The sequence below is a fragment of the Otolemur garnettii genome, unplaced genomic scaffold (genome assembly GCF_000181295.1).
Source record: "Otolemur garnettii isolate 467f Iridium unplaced genomic scaffold, OtoGar3 scaffold00099, whole genome shotgun sequence".
Lineage (NCBI taxonomy): Eukaryota > Metazoa > Chordata > Mammalia > Primates > Galagidae > Otolemur > Otolemur garnettii.
This window is the reverse complement of record NW_003852494.1, coordinates 4,228,788-4,240,548: the sequence shown is the minus strand read 5'-3', so window position 1 is coordinate 4,240,548 and position 11,761 is coordinate 4,228,788. Positions and strand designations below refer to the sequence as shown.

Genomic DNA, 11,761 nt, shown 5'->3' with positions numbered 1-11,761 from the left:
CCCGCCACAACGCCCGGCCATTTTTTTGGTTGCAGCCATCATTGTTGTTTGGCGGGCCTGGGCTGGGGATTCGAACCCGTCACCTTAGGTGTATGTGGCTGGCGCCTTAGACACTTGAGCCACAGGCGCCGAGCCATAACAACATTTCAATGATAGCCCATATACTCAACAGAAGTCCCTTAAAATTATAACACCAAATTTTTACTCTGCCTTTTCTACCTTAGGTATATTTGGATGCACAAATAACTCACCGCTGTGTTATAAACACCTACAGAGTTCAGGTTTGTGGCCCAGGTACACACAGCCTAGGTGTGCAGGAGGCAATGCGGTCTAGGCTGTGTAAAGCCTCAGCACTCCCGAGTGTTTGAACAGTAATGAAATCACCTGACCACACATTTCTCGGGACATATCCCCACCACTGAGAGACACAGGACTGTATATACATGTACGTATGTGTGGATGCATCTGTCTATATCTGCGTGCATGTATGTTTATGCATATCTATCCAAGGCTTTATGTGCACACAGGTGTGCATGTGTGTACATTTTTAAGTAGGAAAGGATGTATACTAAAATATGAACAATAATTATCTTCAGGTGATAGGGTTATAAGTCTTTTTTTTTATTTTCTACCATGAATATCCATTCCTTCTATAATAAACAAAAATGAAACTATTAGAAGCAATAAAGAATTTAACTGGGCAGAAATTCTATTTCTACAACAGATAATTATTTTTTTTTTAATTTACTGTTGGGGATTCGTTGAGGGTATAAGAAACCAGGTTTCACTGATTGCATTTGTTAGGTAAAGTCCCTCTTACAATCATGTCTTGCCTCCAAAAGGTGTGGCGCACACCAACACCCCACCTCCATCCCTCCTTCCTTCTCTCTACAACAGATAATTCTTTATTCTTTAAATGCAACAAGTAGTAGAGCAAATGTTTTCTCTTAAAAAAATTAAATAATTTTTAAATTTTTTAATAAAATAAAAAAATGTTTTCTTCTTCTAACTATAGTCTTACCCTCTCAATGGCGACTTCCTTGGTAGCTGCTGTAACAATCTCATTCAGAACATCTGAGTGTTTGTGGAGTTCCATAGCAAACATATTTTCCAAGGTGAATGTGTCAGTCATTTCAAAAAAGACACCTGTTTTTTCCATCAGTTCATTCCAGTGCCTGAAAGTGCATCCACATTAAAATCTTTACACTGAATGAATGATGTGATGAATTTATTTATTCTCATGTAAGTCACAGGACAAATCTCATTGTGAAAACTTCTTAATAGAATTCTAAAACATAAGGCCATCATTAGAATTTTATTCCCCAAATTTTCCAAAGTCCCGCTGGCTAAACCCAGGAATCAACATCCAGCAAGATTCAGCATGCACTATTCTTCATAGTCATCGAATAAAATACGCAGCTTTTTAATTTTTGGAAACTGCTTCTGTCATAGTCTCAACCAGTGAGCCCTATCTCTATTGGATCACTCAGCATTTTTGAGAACCTGGTGTAAATTACAACCCCTCACATATTTGATAAACATTTATTGGTGCTGACTTTGCCAGGGAGAGGGATGGGTGCAAGGGGGTACATGGTAAACAAGGGGCAAGGCCCATGGCCTCAGGGAAGACACCACATACTTGGGGAGACAGTGAATAAACAATAAAACAAACCTGGAAATTAAATAATTGCATAGAGTTTGAACACCATGAAAAAACTATAGCACAACAGTAAGTAAGAAGGGCTCACTTCAAGCAGGTAGGGTAGGGGCAGAAGTCTGTGTGCACAGACACAACAGCAAGCAGTGTGCACTTGACCCAATTTGCCTTCTGTTAAGGTTTGAACTTAGCCTGTGGGTTGCCCACTTTCTGGTTCCACGTGTATGAGACAGGTATAACTATGGCGCTTGACAGTGGAATGCCAGGAGGTCAGCACAGGTGCAGTAAGTGTTGAGTCACTGATTTATGTTGTCACACATACAGAAAAGTGTTCATAAAGGAGGCTATTTCATATTCCCAGGCCTGCACAGGGGCTGACAGGAAGGGTGTCACAACATTGATGGTGGGTTCTAGAGTCCACAGCTCCTCCCACAGTCCCCTGAGTCACTCAGAGAGGGAGCGAGTCCCTCTTCAATTCCTCCAATCCTTTTGATTACACAGAAGGGAAAGTCCCCACTCCGTGCTGCCCTGACTTTAATGCCTCTCCACTGCTATCTGCATTTCTCAGAGGGCAGGCCTCCAGCTCACAGACCAGCATCCACTCTGAGCTAAAACTTTTAAAATTTTTCTATTTTTATCATTACTTTCTATTTCTGGCAAGAGCTTTTGGTTCTCCATTCACAGTGGTGGTATGTTTCTTTTTAAAATGCATTCATTTACGTAAAAAAGAAATACACTGATAGAAATTATAAAGCCATGATAGGCTTTAGCCTCAAGCGGCTAAGGTGCCAGCCACATACACCTGAGCTGGCGGGTTCAAATCCGGTCCGGGCCCACCAAACAACAATGACGGCTGCAACCAATAAATAGCCAGGAGTTGTGGCGGGCACTGGTAGTCCCAGCTACTTGGGAGGCAGAGGCAGGAGACTCTCTTGAGCCCAGGAGTTGTGAGCTATGATGCCACTGCACTCTACGCAGGGGGACAGCTTGAGGCTCTGTCTCAAAAAAAAGCCATGATAGCATACGTGATGCTTAGATATGATAAAAAATGGTGAGAAATAACCAAAGTTTGGGAAACACTGGGTTATGAGGTCATAAAACAGGGACCTTTGGCTAAAAAAATAAATGCTTATCTATGTAGTTTCACAGTAAAGTATGCAGAGGTAAAAGTGGGGGCCCCAGGTCAACAGAACAGTAACAAAGATGGGCTAAGATCCCAAGTCAGCTGGGCCTGAAGGCAGCCTGTTCCTTGTTGAAAGGGAAAGACAGGTGTTAACAGGTGCTAGAAACAGGCGAGCACTTAAGAGCAACACCTCCTTGTTGATGTAACAGAAGGATCAGAAAGGAACTGAAAAAGTAATGACTTTCTCACTAAGGAACAGGAAGGTACTGGATGTCATTGTCATTGTACATGACTAGGTGACCACACTCTGGGAAACAAGGACAGACAGAGGAACAGAGACTATAACTCACAAAACTACTATTCTCCACCTGTGTGGAGCCACAACAATGATCAAAGACCCACAGTTGGGTATCTCTCCCCATCCCACCCACAGACAAGTGATGCTGGCATTGTCCCCTATGTGGCTGTGAACACTCAAGATGTGGCAAGTCCAGGGAAAGATGTAGATGTGAAACACTGGCCAGATCTCAAGCCATTTTTTTTTTTTTTTTGAGACAGAGTCTCACTATGGCACCCTTGGTCGAGTGCCATGGCATCACAGCTCACAGCAACCTCAAACTCTTGGGCTTACGCGATTCTCTTGCCTCAGCCTCCAGAGTAGCTGGGGCTATAAGCCCCCGCCACAACACCTGGCTATTTTTTGTTGCAGTTGCCATTGTTGTTCAGCTGTCCTGGGTTGGGTTCAAACCTGCCACCCTTGATGTATGTGGCTGGCGTGCTCACCACTGTGTTACAGGCATCGAGCTCAACCTATTTTTTAAGAAGAATGTAAAATGTCACAGGAATCAATTTGCACATTGGTTATATGGTGAAATAATGTTTTGGATGTATTGGGTTAATTAAAATAGATTCTTAAAATTAACTCAATCTGCTTCATTTTAAGCTTTTAACATAGCTGCTAGAAAACTATAAATTACATATTTGCGTCTCATGATATCTCTGTTAGATGGGCTGCTCTTAGGCCCTTTTCTTTTCTTTTCCAATCTTCAAATGAACAATGGCAAACGGCACTTAACACCTGTGAGGGATTTTTTTTGTTTTTTAAGAATCCTTGTGGTTGATAATCTCATAGAAACAATATTATAGAACTGTTGCTTGCATTACACATATAGTGCAGCATCATTGCTGAACCTTTGTTCCCCGGCACCAGGTCTAAGCAAAGATAAGGCACTGAGGGACATATTGTAAAAGAAAGGCTCCTTTCACGCTTTCACATAGGCTCGTAGAGGACAAAACAAACCTGTCTCTTAGTGCCTCGTGTTTCAAGTCAAGAAGCAAAGGAATTGAGTCTTTGAATGCCTTCATTCTTGCTTCCAAATAGTAGGCCACTGACAAGTTGCGGACTGACCGAGGCAGCTTCCTGAGAGCCTTGAGAAAACTTTCAATCCCTTCTTGGAGAAACTGCACATTCAGGTTGGCCCAAAGGGTCTGAGACCATTCTTCTTTTGCAGCCTAGAAACATGCAAGAAATGGTTCCATCAACGAGACCCCTTTGGAAATGTCACTTGACAGGAAGAGCAAATACTTACCTTAGTCATGCTCAGCCATTTGAAAATACTATTACTGGCAGGCACAGTGGTTCGTGCCTATAATCCCAGCATGTTAGGAGGCTGAGGCAGAAGGATCACTTGAGGCCAGGAGTTTTTTGTTTGTTTGAGACAGAGTCTCACTATGTTGCCCTCGGTAGAGTGCGGTGGCATGACAGCTCACAGCAACCTTAAACTCTCAGACTTAAGTGATCCTCTTGCCTCATCCTCCCAAGTAGCTGGGATGACAGGCGCCTGCCACAACACCCAGCTATGTTTTGGTTGTAGTTGTCGTTGTTTGGCAGGCCCAGATTGGATTTGAACTGCCAGCTCCGGAGTATGTGGCTGGCACCCCAGCCACTGAGCTAGAGGCACCAAAGTTAGGAGTTTAAGACCAGCCGGGGCAACATAGAAAAATGTCATATCTACAAAAAATTTTAAAGTTATATAGGTACCATAGTGGTGCACACCTGTGGTCTCAGCTACTTGGGAGGCTAAGATAGGAGGATCACTGAGCCCAGAAGTTCAAGGGTGCACTGAGCTATGACTGGACCAATGCATTCCAGCCTGGGCAACAGAATGAGACCTTGTCTCTAATAAAGGCAAAATAAAATAAAATATTGTTACCCATCTATCCACAACTACCTCAGATTCAGCCATAGAGGATTGACTACAAGGATCTCTAAAACAAAAACAAAAGAATCCCAACTTTCTTAAGCCCTCAGAAAAAATAATGCTATATCAAAGGATGTGTGGAATCCAAAAATGCATCTTTTTTTCCTTAAGACAAAAGTGAGAAGTAAATAACAGTCATTTGTTAAATCAGGGAATCACTTGGGTTTCAAAGTATGTACTTCACACAGATGCTGACTGCCGTCTACTGGCTCTTGTTTCTGATAAAAGCAGCTTAAGTTGCAAAATGTTTATAGTTTATCAATAGATTGCTAATCTAAGAATCTGTCTACTAACCATCAGACTGAGGCTAAGAATAAAACATGATCCTACTTAATTATGATAAAGAGAAGACTTTCTGTGTTATATTTTCTTGATATTTAATGTAAAAAATTACTTTCTTAGTAAATTCACCACTAAAAATAGCTTTAATTGGTAACCCATAACATCTAGGCTTGATAAAATTACTAGAATCATGAAAATATTTTAACAGGAAATTAAATTAATTGATGAAATGTACTTATAGTTTGCCTTATTTAAAGAAACAAGGTCTTACTCTGTCACTCATGTTTTTGTAGAGATGGGATCTTGCTCTATAAGATGTTGCCCCAGCTATTCTTAAACTCCTGGCCTTAAGTGATCCTTCCACCTTCCAAAAGTGCTGGGTTTACAGGCCTGAGCTACAGCGCCCAGTGCTACTCACAGCATTTTTTTCTTTCTTCTTTTTTTTTTTTTTTTTGAGACGGAGCCTCAAGCTATCCCCCTGGGTAGAGTGCCATGGCATCACGCTCACAGCAACCTCCAACTTCTGGGCTCAAGCGAGTCTCCTGCCTCTGCCTCCCAAGTAGCTGGGACTACAGGCGCCCGCCACAACGCCCGGCCATTTTTTGGTTGCAGCCATCATTGTTGTTTGGCGGGCCCGGGCTGGGGATTCGAACCCACCACCTTAGGTGTATGTGGCTGGCGCCTTAGCTGCTTGAGCCACAGGTGCCAAGCCAGCATTTTTTTCTTAACATGAAGTATAAATGATGTTATGACATATTCGCATTTTTCTTTTTTTTTTCCTTTCTTTATTTTCTCAAAAGTCATAAAAACCTCCGATGCCAACTCTTTGGCAGCACTCTGGGGTCCCCCTCCTTCTTCCCCTGGGCTCTGTGGCACCCTGTCTACCTCATTTCTATCACAGGATACCACAGCAGGGTGGGTATCAGTGTAATGGTTAATCTTACGTGTCAGCACGACTGGGCCATGGGGTTCCCAGATAGTCAGTCAAACACTCTGGAGGGTGTCTCTGGGTGAGATGGACATTTGAATTGGCAGACTGAGTGAGGCAAACTGCCCTCCCCAATCCTCTGAATAGAACGAAAGGATGAAGAGAGAATTTGCTTTCTCTGCCTGACTGTTTTCAAGCTGGAATGTCAGTTTTCTCCTACACTCGCAACTTAGATACAGACCTGAACTTACACCATCAGGTCTCCTGGGTCTCCAGCTTGCCAACTGCAGATCTTGGGACTCCTAAGCCTCCGTAACCACATGAGTTGATTCATTATAATAAATATTCTTATGTGTGTGTGTGTGTGTACATAGATAATGGACAAAGATTTGGAGATACATATATCTCCTTTTGATTCTATTTCTCAAAAACTGGCACAATTAGTCTTTGTTGGGGGCTTAAGGAGGGCAGAGACAGTGAGACAGGACTCCTTTTTCAACCCTGCCCTCCCACCAATATAGCACTGAGCTATAAAGAACTAAGTCAACCCAGGAATGAATGAATGAGCAGCATAAGTTTGCCCAGGGAACACATACGGAAGAGATGAACTTCAATGACATGACATTTGCTACTTTCAATTCCCACTTCCAACCAAACCCTTTTCTCCACAACTTCACCAAGCCCTTCATCTCCAAAGACAGAGTTTTCTCTTTTAGGATGGTGGCAAAATACCATATAACATAAAATTTACCATTTCAACCATTTTAAAATGTATAATTCCATGACAGCAAGTACATTTACAATGTTAGGTAACCAATCACCAGTAACTAGTTCCAGAACTTTCTCAACATCCTAAATGGAAACCCTGTCACCACAGGCAGTCACTTCCCAATCCCTGCCCTGCAGCTACAATGAGTATTTGTATGAAATCTGACCCAAGCTCTTTACTGCAGTGGCATCCAAGTCCACGGGGCCTAGTTAATTCCCACATCCCCTTCAGTGACGCTGTGCCAGTCAGGAGAGGCTCACCTTTAGTCCTCCATAGAGGTCATAAATCATCCTCAGCCCATTCATCTCCTTCTGCACCTTGACCAGCTCTGGATACATTGTAATAGGAAGATCGAAAAGTTTCTCAGCATTGGCCAACTCCTGACGGTTCCTCTCATGTTTTGCCAGCTCTTTTTCAAATTCGCTCAGAAGCTCCACTCCTGGTCAATAAACACATGGATGAACAAATAAACAAAATGATAAGGTATACAAAATAGAGAAATCATGAATAATGTACACGAATTGTAATTCCATCATCAGAGAAGGCAAATTAAGAATTATCAGACTCTGGCTCGGTGCCTATAGCTCAGTGGCTAGGGCACCAGCCACATACACCGGAACTGGCAGGTTCAAATCCAGCCTGGGCCAGCTAAACAATAATGGCAACTGCAACAACAACAACAAAAAATAGCCGGGCATTGTGGCAGGAGCCTGTAGTCCCAGCTACTTGGGAGGCTGAGGCAAGACAATCACTTGAGCCCAAGCGTTTGAGGTTGCTGTGAGCTGTAATGCCACGGCACTGTACCGAAGGCAATATAGCAAGACTCTGTCTCAAAAGAAAGAATTATCAGACTTTATTACTCCATCACTAAAACCAAAGGGCCAGTGACATCTATAGGCTCCTCCAGTTAGAAAATTCTGTCTAATTCTTGCACCCAGAGCATATGAAATGAGGCTATTTTAAGAGAATCTGAGCTGGCCTCCCTCACCCATCCTTTGCTGCCCCACTTGAGAAGCTGGTCACCACACTGACAATACTCCTCACACATTGGAGTTCACGATTCTACACTCTCCACCATGACTTCACATCACTGAGTCACCACGCACAAACTCCCCATCCAAAATGCCATGTTTTCTTTTCTTTTTTTTTTTTTTTTGAGACAGAGCCTCAAGCTGTCCCCCTGGGTAGAGTGCCGTGGCATTACAGCTCACAGCAACCTCCAACTCCTGGGCTCAAGCGAGTCTCCTGCCTCTGCCTCCCAAGTAGCTGGGACCACAGGCACCCGCCACAACGCCTGGCTATTTTTTGGTTGCAGCCGTCATTGTTGTTTGGCGGGTCCGGGCTGGGGATTCGAACCCGCCACCTTAGGTGTACGTGGCTGGCGCCTTAGCCAGTTGAGCTATAGGCGCCGAGCCCAAAATGCCAAGTTTTCAAGATGGCTTTTCTGAGTATTTCTAAATAGAAGCGACCCTATTTCTTCTGAATCCCAAGCAATCATTGGTCTGTACCAGTTTCATGGTATTCATAAAATCCTCTTTAGAACAAGGATGTTAGTATTTTTAATCTTGTCATCCTTTCAGCCCGCATTACTTGTGGGGCATGGGACAAACGTAAAGTAGTTGAGGACCTAAGTCCAAAGAATAAATATAACAGGAATAAAGCAGTGAGACCTTGGAAGGATGCAGGTTGCATTTATAAAGGCAGAGGCTGGCATTTAAGATTTCTGATGAAAACAAAAACAAAAACAAAAACAACAACAACAACAAAAAGATTTCTGATGCATGGTAGAAGTATCTGTCTCCCCTACAGGGAGAACACTTTCCTTGATGCCTCCCCAGAGGAGGCATTCAGAACTCAGTGAAGGAATTGGTCTAGCTTTTCATATATGTAACCACTGAAAACATCCAAGAAAAACGTATCTGTGGAAAAGCCAATATTTATATCACAGCACAATAACCACCTCCTGTGAAATTCTTAAGCAAAACATACTCAAATCTCTCAGGAAGACCAACATACATATTCTTACCTTTATCGAGATCGTCACCAACAGAACCAGGACCTTGACTGTAAAAACGTTTTGAAAACTCGTCTATCTCAGCTCGGTAGTTCATTATTTCACCTCGAGTAATCTGCAAAAAATGAGGTTACCTTAATTTAGCCCAAATACATTTTTCAACATCTTTACTCAGAATGTAAAATTTAAAAGGTACCTCTGTGAAAGTTTTCTTTATGCCCCCAAGAGTATGCTCCACAGTCAGTGAATCATTAAACAGAGAGGACCACATGCTCTCAATCTTATTAACTAGCTCCGACTCCGCTTCCGAAGGCTCATTAGGAAAAAAAAAGAACAAATAATAAATGATCAGCAGGTCGGTGGCTCACACCTGTAATCCTAGCATTCTGGGAGGCCAAGGTGGGTGGATTGCCTGAGCTCACAGTTTCAAGACAAGCTGGAGCCAGAGGAAGACCTCATTTCTAAAAACAGCTGGGAGTTGTGGCACTTGTAGTCCCAGCTACTTGGGAGGCTAAGGCAAGAGAATTACTTAAGCTCAAGAGTTTGACATGGCTGAGAGCTATAACACTATGGCATTCTACCCAGGGTGACAGCTTGAGACACTGTCTCAAAAAATAAAAATAAATGATCAGCAATTTGGAATTGAAATTTATGGTCAAAGATACTTCCTAGGGACTCCGGCTTCTGGTAACAGCAGGCTAGGAAATTTGAAGCAACTGAAAAAGCAGGTTAAAATAATAAAATTATATTTTTATAATCAAAATCAAGATAAATTTTTTTCTTTGAGGGCAGTGCCTGTGGCTCAAGGAGTAGGGCGCTGACCCCCTATACCGGCAGTGGTGGGTTCAAACCCAGCTCCGGCCAAAAAACTGCAAAAAAAAAAATTTTTTTTTCTTTGGGACAGAGTCTCACTCCGTCACCCTGGATAGAGTGATGTGGCATCACTGTAGCTGAGTCTTCCGAGTAGCTGGACTACAGGTGTGTGCCACCATGCCCAGCTAGTTTTTTCTATTTTTAGTAGAGACAAGGTCTCATTCTTGCTCAGGTTGGTCTCAAACTCTTGAGCTCAGGGGATCCACCCACCTTGGCTTCCCAGAGTGCTTGGATTTACAGGCATGAGCCACTGTGCTGGGCCAGGACAAATGATTTTTTAAAATTAATAGATATTCAGAAATATCCCAGAGAGATATACCCTTCATAAACTAAACGCCAACTTCAAATCAACTTGATCTTGCATTAGAATAAGGTTATTATGGCCTGCTAATGTGTCCAGTTGTGCTGTCTGTTAAAAACAAAAATAAACCTCCTCTGATAAAATATATCATCATCCAGCGCATCCAATTCTCTCTACAATTTATCACATACTCTCTTAAGAATTCAATCAGGAGCTGGGCGTGGTGGCCCACGCCTGTAATCCTACCACTTGGGAGGCTGAGGCAGGTGGATTGCCTGAGCTCACAGGTTTGAGACCAGCCTGAGCCAGAGCAAGACCTCATCTTGAAAAACAGCCAGGCATTGTGGCAGGTGCCTGTAGTCCCAGCTACTTGAAAGGGTGAGGCAACAGAATTGCTTGAACCCAAGAGTTTGAGGTTGCTGTGAGCTATGACACCATAGCACTCTACCGAGGGCAGCAAAATGAGACTCTGTCTCCCCACACCCCCAAAAAAGAATTCAATCAGGAATATCAGGTATATAAGGATATGAAAGGAATCAAATGAAACCAAGAGATTCACAGATGATATCAACAGACCATAATGGAATGACAAAGAAAAAATAATTTTACATAATAAAGGGGGAAAAAAGACAAAAAGAAAATTGCAAATTTTACCAGAGAACAGAAAATTCATTTTGAAATGGGAATTCTAGAACTGATAATTACAATACTTGGAATTAAAAGGTCAAAGGATTGGTTAAGGAACCAGTAAAAACAGATCAGATACCACCAAATAATAAATTAATGACCTAAACTTTCAGTGCATTAATTTACTATTACTAAGACAATGTTAGCTGTATAGAAGCTAACTGAGAAGGTCTAATCCATGGGGCATTGGAGCCCCAGAAGAAAAGAAAAAATAAATAAAGCTTCCCTGGTGGTCTAGCGGTTAGGAAAAAAATAATAATAAAAATAAAGCAAAAGCTATTAATTTTCCCAAATAGTTAAAGACATCAACCTACAGATTTAAAAATCACTACAAATCCCAAACAGCATTTAAAATCAAAGAGAACAATGGCCAGGTCCAATGACTCACACCTGTAATCCCAGCATTTGGGGAGGCTGAGGCAGGAGGATTGCTGAGCCCAGGAGTTTGAGACAAGCACAGTTAATGCTGCAATACTCCATTTCTACAAAAAATTTTAAAAATTAGCTGCGCTCAATGGCATGTGCCTATGGCCCCAGCTACTAGGGGGCAGAAGGGTGCTAAGGTGGAAGGATCACGCAAACCCAGAAATTTGAGGTTGCAGTGAGCTGTGCTGATACCACTGCATTCTGGCCTGGGTGACAATGCAAGACCATGTCTCAAAAGAAATTTCAGAACGAAAGACCTGAATAAAGAGAGAGGACAAACATGTTCATGGATAGGAAAACTCAGTAATATAAGAATATCCTGGCCCGGCGCCTATAGCTCAACTGGCTAAGGCACCAGCCACATACACCTAAGGTGGCAGGTTCGAATCCCCAGCCCGGACCCGCCAAACAACAATGACGGCTGCAACCAAAAAATAGCC

The 11,761-nt window shown here is 42.6% G+C and overlaps 1 protein-coding gene across 1 annotated transcript in view; it reads right to left on the bottom strand.

The window, feature by feature from the left end:
- Window positions 1–11,761, bottom strand: part of DNAH10 (dynein axonemal heavy chain 10) — a 161,990-nt gene that overhangs the window by 100,707 nt on the left and 49,522 nt on the right. Inside the window, exons 21-25 of the mRNA XM_003796031.3 lie at window positions 9,231–9,347; window positions 9,047–9,149; window positions 7,281–7,459; window positions 4,081–4,292; window positions 1,022–1,175 (exon numbers count right to left, since the gene is read on the bottom strand). Of these exons, the coding sequence (XP_003796079.1) occupies window positions 1,022–1,175; window positions 4,081–4,292; window positions 7,281–7,459; window positions 9,047–9,149; window positions 9,231–9,347 (765 nt within the window). The remainder of the gene's footprint in view (window positions 1–1,021; window positions 1,176–4,080; window positions 4,293–7,280; window positions 7,460–9,046; window positions 9,150–9,230; window positions 9,348–11,761) is intronic.